The 27,382-nt window shown below is 43.8% G+C and overlaps 1 protein-coding gene across 3 annotated transcripts in view; it reads left to right on the plus strand.

Annotated features, from left to right (window-relative positions):
• The first annotated feature begins 3,698 nt into the window (after window positions 1-3,698).
• LOC124253195 (splicing factor 3B subunit 4-like) overlaps window positions 3,699-27,382 on the plus strand; it is a 39,597-nt gene continuing 15,913 nt past the window's right edge. For 2 of the 3 annotated variants that reach the window (XR_006892126.1, XM_046686917.1), the window contains exons 1-10: window positions 3,700-3,934; window positions 13,365-13,437; window positions 13,483-13,538; window positions 14,899-14,954; window positions 15,472-15,583; window positions 17,371-17,563; window positions 23,583-23,701; window positions 25,307-25,387; window positions 25,642-25,709; window positions 27,299-27,338. Coding sequence is in view for 2 of the 3 variants with exons in the window: in XM_046686917.1 (XP_046542873.1) it covers window positions 3,871-3,934; window positions 13,365-13,437; window positions 13,483-13,538; window positions 14,899-14,954; window positions 15,472-15,583; window positions 17,371-17,563; window positions 23,583-23,701; window positions 25,307-25,387; window positions 25,642-25,709; window positions 27,299-27,338 (862 nt within the window). In the remaining variant the exon portion in view is untranslated. Of the gene's footprint in view, window positions 3,935-13,364; window positions 13,438-13,482; window positions 13,539-14,898; window positions 14,955-15,471; window positions 15,584-17,370; window positions 17,564-23,582; window positions 23,702-25,306; window positions 25,388-25,641; window positions 25,710-27,298; window positions 27,339-27,382 lie in introns of all 3 variants that reach the window. The other variant, XM_046686918.1, reaches the window with a different exon arrangement.

Genomic DNA, 27,382 nt, shown 5'->3' on the forward strand with positions numbered 1-27,382 from the left:
AGAGTTTCTAGGACGTCAGTCCTGCCCCACAAGGAAGCACATGTGACACATCTGGTCTCACCTTAGGCAAGTTATACAGTGGTATAGTTACTATTAACCTTCTAGCGCCTCACTGGCAGCTTGGGTTATCCGGGGTAATAATAATAGCGCTTTGAGCAAGACATTCATCCTGGAATAGCGTTATAAAAGTGGAATATTATGTCATTATCATTTGTTGCCATGGATGAGTCTCACCACTATCCGCAGCGGGGTTATATAACGGTTCCTTCCCCTGGTTCTACTTGTGGACTTCAAAATCTAAAACAAATTGTTTTCACTTTTGTCGTAAATACAAACCACACAAGGATCCGGACCTTCTTTAGATGGTAATCCCATCAAGGGAGTAGAAGAGGCCAAATTCCTGGGACTCATATTTGACCGTTACTTGACATTCTTACCTCACATAAAATATTTGAAACCAAAGTGCTTGAAGGCTCTGGATTTACTAAAAGTCATTTCAAACACAGAGTGGGGAGGGGATCAGACTACCCTCCTTCACTTGTACCGATTTTTGGTTCGCTCGAAACTAGATTACGGCTCCATTGTTTATGGCGGAGTCTGCAAAAGCACTTTAGAAAACATAGATTCTATCCACCACCAAGGCCTGAGGCTCTGCCTGGGAGCTTTTAGGACCCCTCCGGTAGACAGTCTATGTGCGGAGGCTAACGAACCTTCCCTTGAACAACGCCGCATTAAACTTTCACTGCAGTATATATCTAAATGAGTTCAAATGAGTCCAATCCAGCATACAATTGTATTTTCAACCCTCTATATGAAAATCTGTTTCCTAATTTCCAAGACTGTCTCCTCCATAATTCCCGACAATAGTTCCATTTTCACTGCTGAGGCCAAAGCTGTCTTCACAGCTCTGACCTATATTAAACCTAGAACAACTCCAAAAACTTCATCGTTTTTACAGACTCATTATCTTGCCTTGAAGCTCTTCAAAATGTTACTTCAAGTCACTCTATCATCCTAGACATTTAGAACTTTATAACGATCTTTCTACTGGCCAATGTGACATCGTCCTCTGCTGGTTGCCGGGTCACGTCGGCATAGCATGTAACACAAAGGCCGATGCTGCAGCTAAAGCAGCTCTTGACAAGCCCTTATCTCCACTGCTAAGTTAGACCCCAAAAGTTAGACGTCCCAAAAGTTAGACGCATTAAAACAACAAAGGTTATGGTTGGTTGAACTGAGGTTCACTACACTGTTACCTTCGTTAATGAATGGACTAGTCCAATGTACTAATCCAAACACAAACAGAAGAGATTATGGATACTGGCAATGACTGTATTTGACATAAAACAAAATAAGTTAATTCAACAAGATAATTCAAATGATCAATGGATGACTTTGTAATGACTTCATTTGGCATAAAGACAAAATAAGTTAATTTAACAAGATAAATAAACGGTCAATCAAATCATTCAAGATTTAAGATTTCACATCTTTCACATCATTCACTATACAGGCAAGAATGTCAACCAAGTCTGAGCAAATGCCCAACTGCATCGAGGAACTCCATGTTTGCCATCCCTCCTGCACGCAGTCTCTCTTGCAGACGCATCAGCCTGTTCTCAGTTTCCCTGTAGACCCTCTTCCTCTATGGAGGAGCAGCACCAACGTTGATCTGCTGGAGTTTGGCTCTCTCTGCGATCTCAATCTTCTGGATGATCTCTACAAATGTTAGATGGTGATGTGGGAGTGCCCTGTTTAATCTATTGTGGAAGCCTTCCAGGTTGTTGCTCGTGCGAGGGCCGACAGTATGGTGATGGTTCAATAGATGTAGTGGAAATCGGGCCCCATAATCAACCCATGTTTCTACATTGTACTTGTTCATGTCTTGTGTACGGGGAACGGCAGGTGTCTCGTTCATGGCATCCATCCATGTGTCCAATTCCAATTCCAATTCCTTTATTCTCATTCAGCCCCCATCGGTGGTACAAGAGTAGACAATACATACAATTTATGCATACAAAACAAGGTGAAGGCTAATTTGGGTTATATTCGATTAAGTTTCTTGAGTGTTGAGGTGATTATTGATATAAATCTGGAAAGCTTTTTTAAGATTGACAATTTTTTAGACGTAAATAATGATTGAAAAGTATACAAATATGAAAATGTATTGAATTTATGGGGAATATAAAGGTCTCGTTTCACAGCAAATGCCTTACATCTAAAAATATAGTGAAATCGTCAGCAATCGCTGGGCTTTTACAAACTTGGCAAGTTCGGAGTTCTCTTGGTGTATTAGTCCACCTTCCGGTTTCAACAGGTAGATTGTGATTACAAGATCTGAACGCAGGATTGGGATAGAACAGAGCTGGGTAATAAAAGGTATTTTTCAAAAGATGGATAATTTTTCAGGTATTGGTAATAAGAAGCTTTTGGGCTGTTACGAACATTAACTTGCAAACTTTGGAAAAATTGATCTTTGACAATCTCTATACATTGTCGAAAGCTTTTGTAAAGTCAATAATTGCACAGAAAAGTTTTTTTCTTAGACATGTTAAGTATATGTGTAAGTACATTGTGAAAACACATTGGAAGAACCCAGTGATTGAGTAAGCCAGTCAACATCAGTATTCTGATCAAACAAAGTATTTCTGTACAAATGTGAAACCATCTCGTTAGCGTATGGGACAGGTTCATTATATCAGTGGGTAAGACTAGGTTGTAATCACAGTCACGCCTGATTGATTTGTCTGACAATTGGGATGTATGACTTTTGGGACGTCTAACATTTGGGAGTAAACCATCCCGTACAGTGATTTCAAACCCACTATCAAAAGTTATACTCGGGACCTTATGCAAAAAGGTGGGACACTCAAGTAGGAAGAAATAAACTTCATGAATTGAAGCCAACAATGGGTTATGCCTGCTTGGGTTGTCAGTCAAGACGACATGAGGTAATTTTACGACGATGTCATATTGGTCACAGTCGGTTTAGTCATGACTATCTGCTGAAAACTGATGGGGATGGACCTCCCATGTGTGTCTCTTGCGGTGAAGTGCGGTCAAGCATATACTGATTGACTGTGCAGACTTTTCGACTGCAAGGGACTCACATTATGGCGAGGCAAATCTGAAAGATCTGTTTTCCCGCGTTAGCGGGCATCTCATTGTTAACTACTTCAGGGAAGTTGACCTTTATCATACATTGTAGTTATGTAATGTGAATAACGAACTGCTTGTGTTCGAATTTGGTGCTATAACAATGTTAATAATATATATGCTTTTTAATAACAACTCATTTGGACTTTGTACTTAAAACGTTTATTAAATCACACTTGATCCCGTCACTATATGGCTGGAATAATGCCCATGTGACGTAAAACCCAACTCAACTTAACTAATAAACTTCAAAGACAACAGGGGCGAGGGCACACGCGCGCACTCTCTCCCCACACACACACACACGCGCACACCACCGCCGCCACCAACACCCCCTCTCTGTGGATCCGCCAAATTGTTGCTGGAATATTGCTAAAAGCGGCGTAAACCTAAATTTACTCACTCACTCACTACTGCAACTCTGTTTAACTATGTTCAACACAGCATCTCTGTTGATATATAACGATGCAGAACCCATCTCTGTGTTACTTAAGTGCTATATAACCATTCCCTACCAAACGCCTCCCTTGTCCTGGCCCCGTACTTAACTTTGCATAAAAATACACCAAAGAGGTTGAAATCAACATTTATGCACACAGCTATTATGGCTTTGGTGGCCCCGCGTCTTCAAGTTTAACATAATTCATTATATCATCGTCGCTTTGTGTGCGTGAGTAGCCGGTGCGGTTGTCGGGGAGCACACGAGGAAGCAACATGGATGGCTGCCTTGTTCTGTGTCTGATGGTGCTGGCGGGGTGTCTGGTGTTCATTTCATCAGGTAGGTGTGCACGCACTCCTTTATATAGTTCGGTGCGCTTGGATTAAATCAAAGTACAAGTAGCCGTCTTATTCCGACTGGAAGAGGCGCGAGATGTTTCGGTAGATTTCCATCCACGTAGTGCCACACTACAAGAAGGGTCTGGGGCCCCCCGGGTGTGTGTGTCGGGCGAGCTCTGACTAGGCAGCTAAACTGCACGTGCAGCAGGAGGATGGGTTCCCCGTGCACATCGGTGGGCTGCAGTAACAAGTCTGTTCAAAGTACGCCATGTTTAGTTCTGTTTAGAAACTGATTCCACTTGTTGCAGTCTTTGTGGTTTTATAGGTCGTTTTTATATTGATCTATATTTTAGGATAAACAATATTTCATGCCGAGCGGAGTAATTGCATTGCAGTGTGTTGTAACGGCAGATACGGAGAGATGTGTGGATACAGGGACTAGATCTGTGGACACATGTTAGGTCTGTGTCCATCCACCGAGTAGATCTGTGTCCATTCACCGAGTAGATCTGTGTCCATTCACCGAGTAGATCTGTGTCCATTCACCGAGTAGATCTGTGTCCATTCACCAAGTAGATATGTGTCCATTCACCGATATCTGTGTACATTCACCGGGTAGGTCTGTGTCCATTCACCGAGTAGATCTGTGTCCATTCACCGAGTAGATCTGTGTCCATTCACCGAGTAGATCTGTGTCCATTCACCGAGAAGATATGTGTCCATTCACCGAGTAGGTCTGTTTCCATTCACCGAGTAGATCTGTGTCCATTCACCGAGTAGATCTGTGTCCATTCACCGAGTAGATCTGTGTCCATTCACCGAGTAGATGTGTGTCCATTCACCGAGTAGATATGTGTCCATTCACCGAGTGGTTCTGTTTCCATCCACTGAGTAGATCTTTGTCCATCCACTGAGTAGATCTGTGTCCATCCACCGAGTAGTTCTGTTTCCATCCACTGAGTAGATCTGTGTCCATCCACCGAGTAGATATGTGTCCATTCACCGAGCAGATCTGTGTCCATTCACCGAGTAGTTCTGTGTCCATTCACCGAGTAGATCTGTGTCCATTCACCGAGTAGATATGTGTCCATTCACCGAGCAGATCTGAGTCCATTCACCGAGTGGTTCTGTTTCCATCCACTGAGTAGATCTGTGTCCATCCACCGAGTAGATATGTGTCCATTCACCGAGTAGATATGTGTCCATTCACCGACCAGATCTGAGACCATTCACCGAGTGGTTCTGTTTCCATCCACTGAGTAGATCTTTGTCCATCCACTGAGTAGATCTGTGTCCATTCACCGAGCAGTTCTGTTTCCATTCACCGAGTGGTTCTGTGTCCATCCACCGAGTAGTAGATAGATCTGTGTCCATTCACCGAGTAGTTCTGTTTCCATCCACTGAGTAGATCTTTGTCCATCCACCGAGTAGATCTGTGTCCATTCACCGAGTAGTTCTGTTTCCATCCACTGAGTAGATATGTGTCCATCCACCGAGTAGTTCTGTGTCCATCCACCGAGTAGATCTGTGTACATCCACTGAGTAGATCTGTGTACATCCACCGAGTGGTTCTGTTTCCATCCACTGAGTAGATCTGTGTCCATCCACCGAGTAGATATGTGTCCATTCACCGAGTAGTTCTGTTTCCATCCACTGAGTAGATCTGTGTACATCCACCGAGTAGTTCTGTGTCCATCCACCGAGTAGATATGTGTCCATTCACCGAGTAGTTCTGTTTCCATCCACTGAGTAGATCTGTGTACATCCACCGAGTAGTTCTGTTTCCATCCACTGAGTAGATCTGTGTCCATCCACCGAGTAGATATGTGTCCATTCACCGAGTAGTTCTGTTTCCATCCACTGAGTAGATCTGTGTCCATTCACCGAGTGGTTCTGTTTCCATCCACTGAGTAGATCTGTGTCCATCCACCGAGTAGTTCTGTGTCCATCTACCGAGTAGTTCTGTGTCCATCCACCGAGTAGTTTTGTGTCCATCTACCGAGTAGTTCAGTTTTCATCCACCGAGTAGATCTGGACGGGAGCACCGAGAGATGTGTCTCCGCCTCATGATGTGTCTGCCACAACTCTAGAACTTTTTCTGTGTCTGGCTGAACGTCCAACTAGGGGGAGAGTGCACACACAATCGGAACCTGGTTTCAATGGGAAAGGGAAGATGATCTCTTTACGTCCATAAGCAGCTTTTGTTAACGTTGATATTATAGCAAGGGCAAAAATGCTTTGATCAGTGTATCAAAAGATAACTTTCTAAATTATGCGCATTTGTTATTGATTAGGTTTTGCTTTGAATTCCCGTAGGATGGATGTGGAATTACGTATTACACAATATTTAGCAGTCAACAAGCGACATCTATCGTCTGCAGGGTGCCCGTCATGCAGTTGTATTAATGTGAAACTGTCAGCCTGTCTGCCCGAGCAACGCCCATCGTGCAATCTTACTCTACTCTTTATAAAAAGGCGCGGATCATGAAATATAATGGTAATGCCGAGTATTAGACCAAACATCAGATGAAAGAAAGTTTAGTCCGTATATTTTAACGGAACGCCGAAACAGATCTGATAGTTTGTGCGTGCTGTACGCAGTAGAAGCCACAGTTGGGCGAACCTGTTCACTGGCTGTGCGAGCTGTTGGACAAGTGATTGGCTTTACCACAACCAACATGTTGCATACACTGTGAGATGACTGCACGTCAGATTGACGTAAGGAAGTGCTCCCCTGGGACTATACTGCCATACGTCAAGTGATATACATCAAGACGTGTGCTGTGAGGAGGTTAACGATCTGTACCCAATGTATGTAGACGTATCGGCAAGGTCATAAACCATGACGTCTGGGCCCAAGTGATTCTACAAACAAACTTCACGCCGATCGATATACTAGATGATTCACCAGGCATGCTTCAACCGCTCGCCACTACCGCTTCCTCCATAAGTTACACACCAACACGTGCAACATCCCATCAGTTATACAGTTAATAGTTTAAACACCCATATTATTGATCTTGGCGCTAGAAGTGATGCAATTCGCTATGCAGAGATGAGTTCCTTATGTGTGACAGAAATCCGACGGGTTCGAATCCCGCTTCGCTTTGTTGTTAAGCACCATGTCCGTGTCTGTGGGTCTCACCATGTGTATGTTCATGGGTCTCACCATGTGTATGTCCATGGGTCGGTCTCACCATGTGTATGTTCATGGGTCTCACCATGTGTATGTCCATGGGTCGGTCTCACCATGTGTATGTTCATGGGTCTCACCATGTGTATGCTGATGGGCCTCACCATGTGTATGTTCATGGGTCTCACCGTGTTCCTGTTCACGAGTCTCACCGTGTCCCTGTTCATGGGTCTCACCATGTTTATGTTTACGAGTCTCACCATGTTCCTATTCACGAGTCTCATCGTGTCCCTGTTCATGAGTCTCATCGTGTTCCTGTTCATGAGTCTCACCGTGTTTCTGTTCATGAGTCTCACCGTGTTTCTGTTCATGGGTCTCACCGTGTTTCTGTTCATGAGTATCACCGTGTTTCTGTTCATGGGTCTCACCGTCTTTCTGTTCATGAGTATCACCGTGTTTCTGTTCATGGGTCTCACCGTCTTTCTGTTCATGAGTATCACCGTGTTTCTGTTCATGGGTCTCACCGTCTTTCTGTTCATGAGTCTCACCGTGTTTCTGTTCATGAGTCTCACCGTGTTTCTGTTCATGAGTATCACCGTGTTTCTGTTCATGGGTCTCACCGTCTTTCTGTTCATGAGTATCACCGTGTTTCTGTTCATGAGTCTCACCGTGTTTCTGTTCATGAGTCTCACCGTGTTTCTGTTCATGAGTCTCACCGTGTTTCTGTTCATGAGTATCACCGTGTTTCTGTTCATGGGTCTCACCGTGTTTCTGTTCATGAGTATCACCGTGTTTCTGTTCATGAGTATCACCGTGTTTCTGTTCATGAGTCTCACCGTGTTTCTGTTCATGGGTCTCACCGTGTTTCTGTTCATGAGTATCACCGTGTTTCTGTTCATGAGTATCACCGTGTTTCTGTTCATGAGTCTCACCGTGTTTCTGTTCATGAGTCTCACCGTGTTTCTGTTCATGAGTCTCACCGTCTTTCTGTTCATGAGTATCACCGTCTTTCTGTTCATGAGTATCACCGTGTTTCTGTTCATGAGTATCACCGTGTTTCTGTTCATGAGTCTCACCGTGTTTCTGTTCATGGGTCTCACCGTGTTTCTGTTCATGAGTATCACCGTCTTTCTGTCCATGAGTATCACCGTGTTTCTGTTCATGAGTATCACCGTGTTTCTGTTCATGAGTCTCACCGTGTTTCTGTTCATGAGTATCACCGTGTTTCTGTTCATGGGTCTCACCGTCTTTCTGTTCATGAGTCTCACCGTGTTTCTGTTCATGAGTCTCACCGTGTTTCTGTTCATGAGTATCACCGTGTTTCTGTTCATGGGTCTCACCGTCTTTCTGTTCATGAGTATCACCGTGTTTCTGTTCATGAGTATCACCGTGTTTCTGTTCATGGGTCTCACCGTCTTTCTGTCCATGAGTATCACCGTGTTTCTGTTCATGAGTATCACCGTGTTTCTGTTCATGAGTATCACCGTGTTTCTGTTCATGAGTATCACCGTCTTTCTGTCCATGAGTATCACCGTGTTTCTGTTCATGAGTATCACCGTCTTTCTGTCCATGAGTATCACCGTGTTTCTGTCCATGAGTATCACCGTGTTTCTGTCCATGAGTATCACCGTGTTTATGTCCATGAGTATCACCGTGTTTCTGTTCATGAGTCTCACCCGTGTTTCTGTTCATGAGTATCACCGAATCTTTCTGTCCATAGGTATCACCGTCTTTCTGTCCATGGGTCTCACCGTGTTTCTGTTCATCAGTATCACCGTCTTTCTGTCCATGAGTATCTCCACCGTGTTTCTGTTCATGAGTATCACCGTCTTTCTGTCCATGAGTATCTACCGTGTTTCTGTTCATGAGTCTCACCGTGTTTCTGTCCATGAGTATCACCGTGTTTCTGTCCATGAGTATCACCGTGTTTCTGTTCATGAGTATCACCGTGTTTCTGTTCATGGGTCTCACCGTGTTTCTGTTCATGAGTATCACCGTGTTTCTGTTCATGAGTATCACCGTGTTTCTGTTCATGAGTATCACCGTCTTTCTGTCCATGAGTATCACCGTGTTTCTGTTCATGAGTATCACCGTCTTTCTGTTCATGAGTCTCACCGTGTTTCTGTTCATGAGTCTCATCACCGTCTTTCTGTTCATGAGTATCACCGTGTTTCTGTCCATGAGTATCACCGTGTTTCTGTTCATGAGTATCACCGTGTTTCTGTTCATGAGTATCACCGTCTTTCTGTCTGTTCATGAGTCTCACCGTGTTTCTGTTCATGAAGTATCACCGTGTTTCTGTTCATGAGTCTCACCGTGTTTCTGTTCATGAGTCTCACCGTGTTTCTGTTCATGAGTATCACCGTGTTTCTGTTCATGAGTCTCACCGTGTTTCTGTTCATGAAGTCTCACCGTGTTTCTGTTCATGAGTATCACCGTCTTTCTGTTCATGAGTATCACCGTCTTTCTGTTCGCGGTATCACCGTGTTTCTGTTCATGAGTATCACCGTCTTTCTGTCCATGAGTATCACCGTCTTTCTGTCCATGAGTATCACCGTGTTTCTGTTCATGAGTATCACCGTCTTTCTGTCCATGAGTATCACCGTCTTTCTGTCCATGAGTATCACCGTCTTTCTGTTCATGAGTATCACCGTCTTTCTGTCCATGAGTATCACCGTGTTTCTGTCCATGAGTATCACCGTCTTTCTGTCCATGAGTATCACCGTGTTTCTGTTCATGAGTCTCACCGTCTTTCTGTTCATGAGTATCACCGTCTTTCTGTCCATGAGTATCACCGTGTTTCTGTTCATGAGTATCACCGTCTTTCTGTCCATGAGTATCACCGTCTTTCTGTCCATGAGTATCACCGTCTTTCTGTCCATGAGTATCACCGTGTTTCTGTCCATGAGTATCACCGTCTTTCTGTCCATGAGTATCACCGTGTTTCTGTTCATGAGTATCACCGTCTTTCTGTTCATGAGTATCACCCGTGTTTCTGTTCATGAGTATCACCGTCTTTTCTGTTCCATGAGTCTCACCGTGTTTCTGTTCATGAGTATCACCGTCTTTCTGTTCATGAGTCTCACCGTGTTTCTGTCCATGGGTCTCACCGTGTTTCTGTTCAGGTATCACCGTGTTTCTGTTCATGAGTATCACCGTCTTTCTGTCCATGAGTATCACCGTCTTTCTGTTCCATGAGTATCACCGTCTTTCTGTCCATGAGTCTCACCGTGTTTCTGTTCATGAGTATCACCGTCTTTCTGTCCATGAGTATCACCGTGTTTCTGTCCATGAGTATCACCGTCTTTCTGTCCATGAGTATCACCGTGTTTCTGTTCATGAGTATCACCGTCTTTCTGTCCATGAGTATCACCGTGTTTCTGTTCATGAGTATCACCGTCTTTCTGTCCATGAGTATCACCGTCTTTCTGTCCATGAGTATCACCGTCTTTCTGTCCATGAGTATCACCGTCTTTCTGTCCATGAGTATCACCGTGTTTCTGTTCATGAGTATCACCGTCTTTCTGTCCATGAGTATCACCGTGTTTCTGTTCATGAGTATCACCGTCTTTCTGTCCATGAGTATCACCGTCTTTCTGTCCATGGTATCACCGTCTTTCTGTCCATGGTATCACCGTGTTTCTGTTCATGAGTATCACCGTCTTTCTGTCCATGAGTATCACCGTCTTTCTGTCCATGAGTATCACCGTCTTTCTGTCCATGAGTATCACCGTCTTTCTGTCCATGAGTATCACCGTGTTTCTGTTCATGAGTATCACCGTCTTTCTGTCCATGAGTATCACCGTCTTTCTGTCCATGAGTATCACCATGTTTCTGTTCATGAGTATCACCGTCTTTCTGTCCATGAGTATCACCGTGTTTCTGTTCATGAGTATCACCGTCTTTCTGTCCATGAGTATCACCGTGTTTCTGTTCATGAGTATCACCGTCTTTCTGTCCATGAGTATCACCGTGTTTCTGTCCATGAGTATCACCGTGTTTCTGTCCATGAGTATCACCGTGTTTCTGTTCATGAGTATCACCGTCTTTCTGTCCATGAGTATCACCGTCTTTCTGTCCATGAGTATCACCGTCTTTCTGTCCATGAGGTATCACCGTCTTTCTGTCCATAGGTATCACCGTGTTTCTGTTCATGAGGTATCACCGTCTTTCTGTCCATGAGTATCACCGTGTTTCTGTTCATGAGTATCACCGTCTTTCTGTCCATGGAGTATCCGTGTGTTTCTGTCCATGAGTATCACCGTCTTTCTGTCCATGAGTATCACCGTGTTTCTGTTCATGAGTATCACCGTGTTTCTGTCCATGAGTATCACCGTGTTTCTGTTCATGAGTATCACCGTGTTTCTGTTCATGAGTATCACCGTCTTTCTGTCCATGAGTATCACCGTGTTTCTGTTCATGAGTATCACCGTGTTTTCTGTCCATGAGTATCACCGTCTTTCTGTCCATGAGTATCACCGTGTTTCTGTTCATGAGTATCACCGTCTTTCTGTCCATGGGTATCACCGTCTTTCTGTCCATGAGTATCACCGTGTTTCTGTTCATGAGTATCACCGTGTTTCTGTCCATGAGTATCACCGTGTTTCTGTTCATGAGTATCACCGTCTTTCTGTCCATGAGTATCACCGTGTTTCTGTTCATGAGTATCACCGTGTTTCTGTTCATGAGTATCACCGTCTTTCTGTCCATGAGTATCACCGTGTTTCTGTTCATGAGTATCACCGTGTTTCTGTTCATGAGTATCACCGTCTTTCTGTCCATGAGTATCACCGTGTTTCTGTTCCATGAGTATCACCGTGTTTCTGTCCATGAGTCTCACCGTAAGTTTCTGTCCATGAGTATCACCGTGTTTCTGTTCATGAGTATCACCGTGTTTCTGTTCATGAGTATCACCGTGTTTCTGTCCATGAGTATCACCGTGTTTCTGTCCATGAGTCTCACCGTGTTTCTGTCCATGAGTCTCACCGTGTTTCTGTCCATGAGTCTCACCGTGTTTCTGTCCATGAGTATCACCGTGTTTCTGTTCATGAGTATCACCGTGTTTCTGTTCATGAGTATCACCGTGTTTCTGTCCATGGGTCTCACCGTGTTTCTGTTCATGAGTATCACCGTGTTTCTGTCCATGAGTATCACCGTGTTTCTGTTCATGAGTATCACCGTCTTTCTGTTCATGAGTATCACCGTCTTTCTGTCCATGACTCTCATCATGTTAGAGTTCATGGGTCGTACCATGTTCGTGTTCATTGGTTTCATTATGTTCGCGTTCACTGATCTCAGCGTATCCCTGTTCATGGATCTCACCAGTCCGGGGTACATGGGTCTCACCAGTCCGGGGTACATGGGTCTCACCAGTCCGGGTACATGGGTCTCACCAGTCCGGGGTACATGGGTCTCACCAGTCCGGGGTACATGTGTCTCACCAGTCCGGGGTACATGGGTCTCACCAGTCCGGGGTACATGGGTCTCACCAGTCCGGGGTACATGGGTCTCACCAGTCCGGGGTACATGGGTCTCACCAGTCCGGGGTACATGGGTCTCACCAGTCCGGGGTACATGGGTCTCACCAGTCCGGGGTACATGGGTCTCACCAGTCCGGGGTACATTGGTCTCACCAGTCCGGGGTCCATGGGTTTCACCAATCCGGGGTACATGGGTCTCACCAGTCCGGGGTACATGGGTCTCACCAGTCCGGGGTCCATGGGTTTCACCAGTCCGGGGTCCATGGGTTTCACCAAAGTGGTAAACATCTGCGACCTGCCCCTACATCAAGTTGACACATCGTGATTCGGGATATAACTGGTATAACGGTAAAACGGCACCACTCGCTCACCACTATTACCGTCGTCATCGTCATCGAAATTGCTTGTATTGTTTATTACTGTTATAGCGAGTTTCAAGCCGGCCAGCTGACCAGGATCAACATTTACCTTGAGATATTTTCCTCTGAGTCAGACATTTCAAGTTCACCCTATCTCTGAATGTAAATATCAGCGACAAAACCCTTGTCGTCATCAGGAGAAATCTCCGATAAAAGCATCGTCTGTTGCACGACTCCAACTGAAACAGAAGGAGAGTTTAATGAACCACGATCATATATGACTGCAGGTGTTCCCGGAACAGGAACCTGTTAAATCAGTCAGTGTGTGAGTAGGTCATACATTATAGCATACAGTCTGGTGATCTGTAGTTGGTGATTATGAGGCTTCTCTGCATGCCTTTGATTAAAGTGAAACGTTTGTAACGATAGTTTAAAGGACTCCGAACTCCGTTGGTGCAGGTGACGCCGCGAGGGGCAACGTTGGAGTGGCCTTGAACTCCAAGTCCAGTAACACCCGGTCCAGTAACACCCGGTCCAGTAACACCCGGTCCAGTAACACCCGGTCCAGCAACACCAGATCCACCACGAAGCGTAAGCAGAAGAGGGTGAAGGGGAAAGTCAAGTACCGGGAAGGTATGTCCGATCTGATATGTCACACCGGTAAAGTCACATGTCTGTAACAGGTATATGTCACACCAGTAAAGTCACATGTCTGTGACAGGTATATGTTACACCAGTAAAGTCACATGTCTGTGACAGGTATATGTTACACCAGTAAAGTCACATGTCTGTAACAGGAATATGTCACACCGGTAAAGTCACATGTCTGTGACAGGTATATGTTACACCAGTAAAGTCACATGTCTGTGACAGGTATATGTTACACCAGTAAAGTCACATGTCTGTAACAGGAATATGTCACACCGGTAAAGTCAAATGTCTGTAACAGGTATATGTTACACCAGTAAAGTCACATGTCTGTGACAGGAATATGTTACACCGGTAAAGTCAAATGTCTGTGACAGATATATGTTACACCAGTAAAGTCACATGTCTGTGACAGGTATATGTTACACCAGTAAAGTCACATGTCTGTAACAGGAATATGTTACACCGGTAAAGTCACATGTCTGTGACAGGAATATGTTACACCAGTAAAGTCACATGTCTGTAACAAGTATATCTTTAAACTGCCTTAAATGATTTTGTTCAGTTCTACATGACGTACAGGTATCGTCAGTCCTGATTCCTGATGTTCCTCTCACCTTAATACGTATACACCGATACTGCCAGCATTGCCATTACATATTGGTATGTTTATAATGGCGGTGTGTACATTATAGAGGTTGGACCAGAAAATGCCGCGTTCGATATCATAAGCATCGATCTACGCATCTGGCAAACGATGACATGTGTCAACCAAGTCAGAGAGTCTGACCACCCGATCCCGTTAGTCGCCTCTTACGACAAGCATGGGTTACTGAAGGTTAATTCTAACCCGGATCTCGACGGGTCGATACAGTAACGGACATAATGTTGTGTATATACGTCCCAGTCAACACAGGCTAGTTTTCCATCAGAAGCGACACAGTGTTCATGTCTCTTTGTTGCCCCCGACTATCTGGGTGTACATGTCGTTCAGTCGTACACACACGGGCAAGATGTCATCGATTTGGCACCAAAGTCCACCACTGCCTGGAGAGAACATGACATATTTCTTGTTCACTTTCTGACTACCCAGAAGAAAACATCTTCGCCAATAACAGCCCGACGTAGATTAAGTTTTCAGAAGCACTGAGAATACATACTGAGAAGTATCACTGGTGCCACAACCATTCCCATGGTCATCAATGTTACATTGTGATATGCCGAACAAACCTCATCTCTATCGCTATATTTCACTCACCAAGCCCTTCACTGGAATAGGTAGTCGTTATTGACAAGGACGCTCTCAGTGTTAACTTATTGCTCATTCTTGGTCGTATATTTCCAGAGTTTCCAGATGAACACGAACGCAAAAACACTGACAACGAACCCCGGCGCCACAAGGTAAGATCATCTTCTCCACACACAGTATATCTGTCTTGTCCCTTCACTCGATATATATTCTGTGTTCGTAACCTACAATAATACTTATATCTTCCTGAACATTCACTGTGCCGAGTTTCGTCCCCCGGGCGTGCCAGGTTCTGAGCCTTGTGGTCAACCATGTACCCGGACTTCCCTCGTGTCATCTACTGCATGTACCCGACTCCCTCGTGTCATCTACTGCATGTGCCCGACTCCCTCGTGTCATCTACTGCATGTGCCCGACTCCCTCGTGTCATCTACTGCATGTGCCCGACTCCCTCGTGTCATCTACTGCATGTGCCCGACTCCCTCGTGTCATCTACTGCATGTGCCCGACTCCCTCGTGTCATCTACTGCATGTGCCCGACTCCCTCGTGTCATCTACTGCATGTGCCCGACCTGCACCACTGTGGACTGTACAACCATATTTAACTGACACGGCAGATCATTACTACCTAACACAGATAACCTAAGACAATAAGTCATTTCCCCACAGGGCACCTACGGCTTGACCGCAGCGACTTGGGAGGCAGCCTTCATGCGTGGCGACGTGTACAATGGGGTGGCCTACTTCGACACCGTCCGCTACAACAACACCCCCGACACAAGTAGGTTCTCGGAATTACTGCTCGAACAACAGAAGTAACTGCAATCATCAAATATTCTGTGTACAATAAGGGGTTTCTTCAATATGTAGTAGTTGTTGTATATGTGATGCTAGGGGTTTCTTCAATATCTAGTAGTTGTTGTATATGTTGTTGTATAGTGATGCTCTTTCTTCAATATCTAGTAGTTGTTGTATATGTGATGCTAGGGGTTTCTTCAATATCTAGTAGTTGTTGTATATGTGATGCTAGGGGTTTCTTCAATATCTAGTAGTTGTTGTATATGTGATGCTAGGGGTTTCTTCAATATCTAGTAGTTGTTGTATATGTGATGCTAGGGGTTTCTTCAATATCTAGTAGTTGTTGTATATATGTGATGCTAGGGTTGTATATTGATGCTTCAATATCTAGTAGTTGTTGTATATGTGATGCTATCTAATGTGCTAGTTTCTTCAATATCTGTAGTTGTTGTATATGTGATGCTAGGGGGGTTTCTTCAATATCTAGTAGTTGTTGTATATGTGATGCTAGGGTTTCTTCAATATCTAGTAGTTGTTGTATATGTGATGCTAGGGTTTCTTCAATATCTAGTAGTTGTTGTATATGTGATGCTAGGGTTTCTTCAATATCTAGTAGTTGTTGTATATGTGTATATGCTAGGGGTTTCTTCAATATCTAGTAGTTGTTGTATATGTGATGCTAGGGGTTTCTTCAATATCTAGTAGTTGTTGTATATGTGATGCTAGGGGTTTCTTCAATATCTAGTAGTTGTTGTATATGTGATGCTAGGGGTTTCTTCAATATCTAGTAGTTGTTGTATATGTGATGCTAGGGGTTTCTTCAATATCTAGTAGTTGTTGTATATGTAATGCTAGGGTTGGAAGACCGGGAGGTATGATGCTCAATATACACCAGTCGTTATGTCGCTTCTAGTTGACCAGGATTAGCCGTGGTCGGCAGTACAAGGAATCGTTGTGTGGAGAAAACCAACAGTAAAGTACAACAGTCTTTAAGTACAAACTGCAATCATCCACCTCAACTACAAACACTAGCCATACACTGTCCGTCGGCACACACCATTTCCAAAACCATTTTCGGGAACACCTGGTTTGAAACTTTGTTCATAAACACATGTTTATAATGGATATGGTTGTGGAAATGACTTGAATTGTAACTCAACTTGTATACAACACACTGACATTCACCACCCTGATATTAAACGCCCTGAAAAAACACACCCGGACAAACATCACCCTCACATTCAGCACCTTCACATTCAACACCCTGACATTCAACACCTTCACATTCAACACCCTGACATTCAACACCTTCACATTCAACACCCGGCCAACATCACCCTGACATTCAACACCCTGGCATTCAACACCCTGACATTCAACACGCAGACATTCAACACCCTGACATTCATCACCCTCACATTCAACACCCTCACATTCAACACCCTGACATACAACACCCGACCAACATCACCCTGATATTCAACACCCTGGCATACAACACCCGACAAACATCACCCACACATTCAACATACAGACATTCAACACCCTGACATTCAACACCTTCATATTCAACAACCGGCCAACATCACCCTCACATTCAACACCCAGACATTCAACACGACTACCCTGACATACATCACTCTGCAATGTTCACCCTGCCATTGAACACCTTACACCGACTATATGGCACCTACAACGACCAATAGGTGTCACTGATGAGTCATTACCTCAAACTGACATACCAAACTATTGCTCAATGTCAATTCACAGTGCCCACTATCTGCCAGAACGTCGATGTCTATGACAACACCAACGCCAACGACAGCACGGACGTGTCTGACAACACGACGCAGCCAGTATTGCCAGGTTTGTTCTACTGTCCAGGGGACGACGACGACGACGACAAAAACTTCTGCTGTGGCGACGAGGAAACGGAGTACTGTTGTGCCGGACCAGTGAATAGGTAAGATAGAAGCTCTCCTTCTTCAAAGATTCAAACACAAGGTATTTGTCAGAGATGGACGTCGGAAGAGGTCGTAGTGCTACAGAGATAGACACTGTAATAGGTCTAAGTACTTTCGAGAAGGTGATTGTAAGGGGTCTTAATGCTCTAGAGATAGGCATTGTTTGGGGTCTAAGTACTTTAGAGATTGACATTGTAAGGGGTCTAAGTACGTTAGAGATTGACATTGTAAAGGGTCTAAGTACTGTAGAGATTGACATTGCAAGGGGTCTAAGTACTGTAGAGATTGACATTGTAAAGGGTCTAAGTACTGTAGAGATTGACATTGTAAGGGGTCTAAGTACGTTAGAGATTGACATTGTAAAGGGTCTAAGTACGTTAGTGATTGACATTGTAAGGGGTCTAAGTACTTTAGAGATAGACATTGTAAGGGGTCTAAGTACTTTAAAGATTGACATTGTAAGGGGTCTACGTACATTAGAGATAGACATTGTAAGTGGTCTAAGTACTTTAGAGATAGATATTGTAAGGGGTCTACGTACTTTAGAGATAGATATTGTAAGGGGTCTAAGTACTTTAGAGATTGACATTGTCTAAGTACTTTAGAGATTGACCTAAGTGGTCTAAGTACGTTAGAGATTGGCATTGTAAAGGGTCTAAGTACTGTAGAGATAGACATTGCACGGGGTCTAAGTACTTTAGAAATTGACATTGTAGAGATTGACATTGACAAAGGGTCTAAGTACTTTAGAGATTGACATTGTAAGGAGTCTAAGTACGTTAGAGATTGGCATTGTAAAGGGTCTAAGTACTGTAGAGATAGACATTGTAAGGGGTCTAAGTACGTTAGAGATTGACATTGTAAAGGGTCTAAGTCTTTAGAGATTGACATTTAAGGGTCTAAGATAGACATTGTAAGTAAAGGGTCTAAGTACTTTAGAGATTGACATTGTAAAGGGGTCTAAGTACATTAGAGATTGACATTGTAAAGGGTCTAAGTACTTTAGAGATTGACATTGTAAAGGGTCTAAGTACTTTAGAGATTGACATTGTAAGGGGTCTACGTACTTTAGAGATAGACATTGTAAGGGGTCTAAGTACTTTAGAGATAGACATTGTAAGGGTCTAAGTACGTTAGAGATTGACATTGTAAAGGGTCTAAAGTACTTTATAAGATTGACATTGTAAGGGGTCTAAGTACTTTAGAGATTGACATTGTAAAGGGTCTAAGTACTTTAGAGATAGACATTGTAAAGGGTCTAAGTACTTTAGAGATAGACATTGTAAGGGGTCTAAGTACTTTAGAGATTGACATTGTAAGGGGTCTACGTACTTTAGAGATTGACATTGTAAAGGGTCTAAGTACTTTAGAGATTGACATTGTAAGCGGTCTCAGAATTCCAGAGATAGACATTGGTAAGGTTCCAAGTACGATAGAGATGTAAGAGGAGGACCCTGTCTAGGGCCTACTTTTTAAACATTCTTGTCAAAATATAACAAGGTTCTTGTGATGTGACTTTATACCATTCTATCGCTCCTGGGAACTGTTTGCACTTAGCAATGCCAATGTCCACCAGACTATCAGATCGTGTTGCGTTCACGGCACATTCAGCGTCATGGTATGTCGACTTGTCTTGTCGCTGTACACATCAACTGTGCGCACTGTATTTGCAATCTGTGAATTATCTAACCTTGCCAGTTTGTGCAATCGATCCATATGTGATATTGGCCCAAAGTACAGTACTGTCGAGTCCAGTGATATCGGCCCAAAGTAAGCTGAAATCAGCCCTACCATTATCCAAAACACACAGTGCTGTAGCAGCGTCTCGTGAAGAGGGGGAAGCTGGGGCAACTTTGTCAGACTGGTTAGCATGTCGGGTAGACCCCTTTGCCACCGAGTTTAAATGATTTAATATTCAATTGCTATGTAGCGCCAGAGAATAACATTTCTCGATTACAAGACATAACAAATTCCATTTGGCGATTACTACTTTGTCGAAATGCAGAGAGTGAGAAGCTGCCGAACAAACACAATTTCACAGCAGGAATATAGGATTCGAACCCAGGACAAATGGGGCATGACGTACATTCTTCTCATCTGAATACGGAAAACGCAGATCGATAACATGACTAAAATGAAATAACGCGGAATCCACAGAGCGTGATAACTTCTTGGCGAGCTTCCAATGCCTGCATCAGCCATTTCTTGAATAATACATGGTGTGGGTAATGTACGCATCGGCCGACTCACGAGCTGAGTCCCGTGGCACTGCAGACAAAGCTGAAACACAGTAGTCGCAGTGTGGGGGTATTGATTCAAGTGGCTACTGTCAGTCGGGATGTATACAGACAAACTTTATGGATAAACAACTTCTTTATTCGGTAGATGCGACGTTTCAATACAGATTCTTGTATCGTTGTCAAGCAAGTATGAGTTAGGTAGATAACAGGTGACTAAGATACAGTAAATAATTAACTAAAACAACAAAGATGTGAATTGGGATGTACAGTAACAATGTGATGAGAATGGATTGCAAGTAGAAGTCGGCAGTTTGTAAATCACACCGTGGTCTTTGTTTTAATTTGTTTTAAGTTAAAACATAGTATATTCACTGAGACGGTCGGGGACAGATGCCGGGATCATGAAAGTGTCTTAGGTCTGAAAATTGCTTAGCACGAAACTTGTCTAAGTTTATTTATCTATTTTTTTTATTATTATTTTTTTTTTTATGGCTTAGTAGGGACCCGGGCTAAAACGGATTCATGAAAATGTCTTAGCAAAATCTGAAGTGTGACTAAGCTTAAGTCTGTCACCATGGCAATGCACGCTCTTCCGTCAAACTGGAAACGTGTGATTGTTCAAATCCATTTTCGTCCGGGTAGTGATTCTAGGTTAATCAACACCATCACTTCAGGTTCCCCACCCGTATCTAACAGATACGCCTTGATGTTACTGGAATGGTTATCCCTGGGTCCACCCGTATATAACAGATACGCCTTGATGTTAGTGGAATGGTTATCTCTGGGTCCACCCGTATATAACAGATACGCCTTGATGTTACTGGAATGGTTATCCCTTGGTCCACCCGTATCTAACAGATACGCCTTGATGTTACTGGAATGGTTATCTCTTGGTCCACCCGTATATAACAGGTACGCCTTGATGTTACTGGAATGGTTATCTCTTGGTCCACCCGTATATAACAGATACGCCTTGATGTTACTGGAATGGTTATCCCTTGGTCCACCCGTATCTAACAGATACGCCTTGATGTTACTGGAATGGTTATCCCTGGGTCCACCCGTATATAACAGATACGCCTTGATGTTAGTGGAATGGTTATCTCTGGGTCCACCCGTATATAACAGATACGCCTTGATGTTACTGGAATGGTTATCCCTTGGTCCACCCGTATATAACAGATACGCCTTGATGTTACTGGAATGGTTATCTCTTGGTCCACCCGTATATAACAGATACGCCTTGATGTTACTGGAATGGTTATCCCTTGGTCCACCCGTATATAACACAGATGGTTATCCTTGATGTTATGGAATGGTTACTGGAATGGTTATCTCTGGGTCCACCCGTATATAACAGATACGCCTTGATGTTACTGGAATGGTTATCCCTTGGTCCACCCGTATATAACAGATACGCCTTGATGTTAGTGGAATGGTTATCCCTTGGTCCACCCGTATATAACAGATACGTCTTGATGTTACTGGAATGGTTATCTCTGGGTCCACCCGTATATAACAGATACGCCTTGATGTTACTGGAATGGTTATCTCTGGGTCCACCCGTATATAACAGATACGCCTTGATGCTACTGGAATGGTTATCCCTTGGTCCACCCGTATATAACAGATACGCCTTTGATGATACGCCTTACTGGAATGGTTATCCCTGGGTCCACCCGTATATAACAGATACGCCTTGATGTTACTGGAATGGTTATCCCCGGGGTATCCCTTGATGCCGGGTATATAACAGATACGCCTTGATGTTACTGGAATGGTTATCCCTTGGTCCACCCGTATATAACAGATACGCCTTGATGTTACTGGAATGGTTATCCCTTGGTCCACCCGTATATAACAGATACGCCTTGATGTTACTTGAATGGTTATCCCCGGGCCCACCCGTATATAACAGATACGCCTTGATGTTACTGGAATGGTTATCCCCGGGCCCACCCGTATATAACAGATACGCCTTGATGTTACTGGAATGGTTATCCCTTGGTCCACCCGTATATAACAGGTACGCCTTGATGTTACTGGAATGGTTAACCCTAGGTAACAATAATAATAATAATAATGTGGGTATTTATATAGCGCTCTGCCAGGTACTAATACCCGCTCATGGCGCTACAATACTATAGGAGAAAAGAAAATAGTTAAAACTATTTACAGAGAGACAATTGAACATAGAAAGTCTAGTAATAGGCAAGACGAAAAAAGTGGGCTTTTAGAGACGATTTAAATGTGTCCAAAGATTCAGCATTCTTGATGTGTGTGGGCAAGTTGTTCCAGAGACTGGCGGCTGCGTGTTGGAATGATCTCTTCCCATAGGATGAGAGTCGAACTTTAGGAATGACAAATAGCTGGTGATTCTGGGATCGTAATGGTCGGGGTGGGATGTACTGACACAGAAGACTGGAGAGGTATTCAGGTGTTTGTCCATGTAGAGCTTTGAAAGTGATACATAGAATTTTGAAGTCAATCAGGAATTTGACAGGCAACCAGTGTAGAGACATCAGTGAAGTGTGATATGATCTTTCTTGGACTTGAGGCAGACGATGCGAGCTGCTGAGTAAGTTTTGAAGTTTCTGAAGTTGAGTTGAACTGGTGCCAAAGTGCAGACTGTTGCAGTAGTCGAGTCGAGAGAGTATTCATGGATCGAACCAAAGAATGAGCACTTTCTGATGTGATGAGATTTCTAATGGAGCTGATGCTTCGCAGATAATAGTGACAGTTCTTATAAAGATGGTTGACTTGCAGATGGAGGTTTTCTGCAGCTGTTTGGGATTTCCAAGGACGAGCAACTTTGTTTTGTCATCATTCAGTTGGAGTTTCCTTGTGTTCATCCAGGTCTTTATATCGTAAACGCCACTGTCTATGGTCTGTAGATCAGTGACTGGAGATTGCAGATTAAGAATCCTGGTTACCTGATTGTCATCAGCATAGGCATAGTGACCACAGTCATGAGAGCCGATAACCGCGGGAAGAGAGTTTACATATGAGGAGAACCAGCTGAGTGCTAGTCCTTTGACACCAACTTCATGTTCCAATGTGTTTTACAGGCACTTGTGGTCCACCCGTATATAACAGATACGCCTTGATGTTACTGAACTGGCTGTCCCTGGGTCCACCCACATGTACACGTTACGTCCCCAGGAAGCAACACACCTGCCTGGTCACAATACATCTTCCTGGACACGTGTACAGTCTTTCACTCACTACATCTCTCTGGACACCCTGTAACCGTCTTTCACTCACTACATCTTCAGTGACACACTACATCTTCAGTGACACACCTACATCTTCAGTGACACACTACATCTTCCTGGACACCCTGTACCGTCTTCGACACACTACATCTTCAGTGACACTACATCTTCAGTGACACACCACATCTTCAGTGACACACCACATCTTCAGTGACACGCTACATCTTCAGTGACACCCTACATCTTCAGTGACACACTACATCTTCGTGGACACCCTACATGCTCACATCTTCCTAGACACACTGCATGTAACAGACTGACGAAGACCAACGACCGACGAAAACCGATGACTTTCTGGATGATAAAGTTTGTTGATATTGTATGTTTGCTATGAAATACACATCTATATTATTTGTGAACATTACCGGTTACTACCATCATTGATCTATTTCTTCATAAGTGTAAGCAATAGACAAGGAGGTATTGAAACTATTATATGAGAGGAATATGAACTTGCCTGTTATTCATCTAGAGAAATCAACAGCGAGTACTTCCTGTTCCAGTGAGTTCAGTCCTGTGGCGATCGGCGCGTTGTTTGGGGGGATCTTCCTCATAGCGGGGATTGCTGTATTCTTCGTGTGGAGGAAGAAACGACAAGGTCAGCTAAAACTGGAGGAGAAAGGTAAGGATGTGGTTCTGCTGGCACTGGGCTAAGCGCAGTACCACACTTTGGCGAGTAGATGTGGTAACCTAGACAGTACATTATTAGAACATGAACAGTTGTGGCTATGTTTGCAATAGAGCAAAAAGAGCAAGTATGTGTTACCATAAGTGTAACCGTCCTCTTAGACAAGACCTCACCGAATCATCGCAGTGGTCGCTGTTAGATTTCAGCTATTGAACAACTTACATTTTGGTGTGTGTTTTTTATTATCAATCGACATTTTTTGTTTCTAAAAAAGCCCTTGTAAAAAGAAAACAGAACTATTTATAAAAGGCAAACGACTGTAACGTGATCGGTTGTACCTTTGCACGAAGTTACTGATTTAAACCTTGGAAGGTATATGTGAAGAATCTGGAGTTGTTTTTAAGCAAGAATAATTGACTGTTCTGGAGAAACAGCCTCAAAGAATAAAATGCAAGATATATAATCCCAATTGTTTACACTCATAGCTATCTTGGAAGTGCAGAATATTTTTTCTCGGATATAGAATGATTTCCGGGTCCAGCTTTAATAGCATCTCTGAGGCGAGGGCGTCAGTCCTACATCTGTGCTGCAGGCGGAGACGCTCACTACTGACACTCACTACTGACACTCACTACTGACACTGTGACGTGATGCATTTGCATGAGTCAGCATGTGTTGCACGAATCGACATTGACCTTTACATAGTTCCATTTAAGGATGTACATTTATTGTTTCGATTCTCGTTGTTTTCTGTCTGTCACAGTAACATTTACCTTTGACTATCTCGATCAACACGCGCAGTCATCAATTACAATCAACACGCACAATCATTACACATAATCTAAATACCTACAATCAACACGCACAATCATTACACATAATCTAAATACCTACAATCAACACGTAAAATCATTACACATAATCTAAATACCTACAATCAACACGTACAATCATTACACATAATCTAAATACCTACAATCAACACGCACAATCATTACACATAATCTAAATACCTACAATCAACACGTACAATCATTACACATAATCTAAATACCTACAATCAACACGCACAATCATTACACATAATCTAAATACCTACAATCAACACGCACATCCTTCACATACATTCGCACAATCAATCTAAATACACATCCTACAATCAGCACGCACAATCATTACACATAATCTAAATGTTTGTGTTCCATCAACACGACATTCATGATGCTTTCACGTTCCAGTTCCGACATTCATGATGCTTGTGTTTGTGTTCCAGTTCCGACATTCACGATGCTTGTGTTTGTGTTCCAGTTCCGACATTCATGATGCTTGTGTTTGTGTTCCAGTTCCGACATTCATGATGCTTGTGTTTGTGTTCCAGTTCCGACATTCATGATGCTTGTGTTTGTGTTCCAGTTGTGTTCCAGTTCTGACATTCATGATGCTTGTGTTTGTGTTCCAGTTCCGACATTCATGATGCTTGTGTTTGTGTTCCAGTTCCGACATTCATGATGCTTGTGTTTGTGTTCCAGTTCCGACATTCATGATGCTTGTGTTTGTGTTCCAGTTCCGACATTCATGATGCTTGTGTTTGTGTTCCAGTTCCGCCGCAGGAGAAAGCAGCAGAACCCATGCTTGCTCCCAACACAGCAGTCCCTCAACAACTCGCAACCGGAGCTCCAGGTAAAGAAAAACAAACCCTCTCCCCAAACCAGAATCAACGCTCCACTCTCCACACACCACGCCAGACTATCTGCACCTAAAACAACCGCTTCCTACTCCACAAACCACACGAGCCAATCTGCACATAGAACCAATACTTCATGTTACACACACCACGCCAGACTCTCTGCATCGAGTATGTCGAGTATTTATGTGTCTCATGACTTTACAATCTTGGTATACGCATTTTGAGCACATTTGTATGTTTGTTTTAGTTCAGTCTGTGGCAGCTCCGATGCTCCCTCCCCAGGGTGCAACCGTACAACCACCAGGGTACGGACCCACTCAACAACCAGGGTACGGACCCCCAGGTAAGAAACCACCTTTACCCACAATCACGTAACCGCTGCCTGATCGTGACCATTCAGTAAGCCCTCAACATTCATATTCATGTACGACTTTGACGAACGGGATATGCCTCAATATGGTAGCCTTCAACGTTGTAATCCTCAGTGTGGTAACCGTGAACGTGGTAACCCTCAACGTTGTAACCCTGAATACGGTAACTCACAGTTCGTTGACCTTGATAACCCTCAACATTGCAACCCTCCGTAGTAACCCTCAATGTGGTAACCTTATGGCAACCCTCAACGTGGTAACCCTATGGTAACCATCAACGTGGTAACCCTATGGTAACCAACAACGTGGTAACTCTATGGTAACCAACAACATGTTAACTTTTTGGTAACCCTCAATGTGGTAACCCTATGGTAGCCCTCAACGTGATAACTCTATGGTAACCCTCAACGTGGTAACTCTATGGTAACCCTCAACGTGGTAACTCTATGATAACCCTCAATGTGGTAACCTTCAACGTGGTAGCCCTATGGTAACCCTCAACGCATAACCCTATGGTAACCTCCAACGTGTAATCTTATGGTGACCTTCAACGAGTTAACCCTATGGTAACCTTCAACGTCTAGCCCTATGGTGACCTTCAACGAGTTAACCTATGGTAACCTTCAACGTGTAGCCCTATGGTAACCTTCAACGTGTAGCACTATGGTGACCCTGAACGTGTTAACCCTATGTAACCTTCAACGTGTTAACCCTATGGTAACCCTCAACGTGGTAGCCTATGGTAACCCTCAACGTGGTATCCCTTAGTGTGGTAGTCCTCAGTGTGGTTACCTAATGTGTGGTAACCCTGCGCCTGGTAACCTCAGTTCGTTAATGTGGTTAACCTGGGTTAGGTGATTTCCATGTTTTGAGAGTTTGTTGAGAAGCCTGTACTCTAGGAGAACCTATGCCGCTCCATACGTCAACAAGGCCTTCAGTAGATCAGAACCAGGGCCCCGTTTCACGAAGCTCTCGTAAGCTTAAGATCTCGTAACTTTTCTCGTAGTGTTTGTACTTCCTATGTTACAGTACACACACACCAGACGCCCGCGATTATAAGTTTGAATCCTCGATTGCCTCGGCTATATGTTACTACCATGCCCATACAAACGTGTAACTGACTGAGACCTGCACCCCTTCCCTCTTGGCGTAGTTGTCCCTACATCTTGCAGACACGCCGTGAAGTGCCGGGAGTACTGTTACAACTCACTCACTCACTCACTCACTCACTCACTCACTCTAATATTCAGTACTGTGTTACCTGTAAACACTCTCTCTAGCTCATACAGTTAGGTATCAACTATTTTATCTCCATAGACTCCATGGAATATTTCCAGTCCACCCTATTCAGGGGATTGAAGGGTAGGCAACCAAAGCTTGTCAAGTGTGGCTGGATGGGGGTGGTAATCACGGTTTCCTGGTTGACTGTTCTGGTCCAGATTCAGTATTTCTATTGAACTCTGTGACCAGCAAACCAATCAATCGGCACAAGGTTGCTATGACTTCACTGATTACAGCTACCCCCTCCCTGTTGCAGGTGCTTTGTACCCCCCTCCAGACCAGAAAGCACCCGGTGAGGCTTAAGACTTCTCTAAACAGACATGTTTACAGGTCAAC

This window comes from Haliotis rubra, unplaced genomic scaffold (assembly GCF_003918875.1).
Source record: "Haliotis rubra isolate DU_JTF1 unplaced genomic scaffold, ASM391887v1 Scf534, whole genome shotgun sequence".
Classification (NCBI taxonomy): Eukaryota; Metazoa; Mollusca; class Gastropoda; order Lepetellida; family Haliotidae; genus Haliotis; species Haliotis rubra.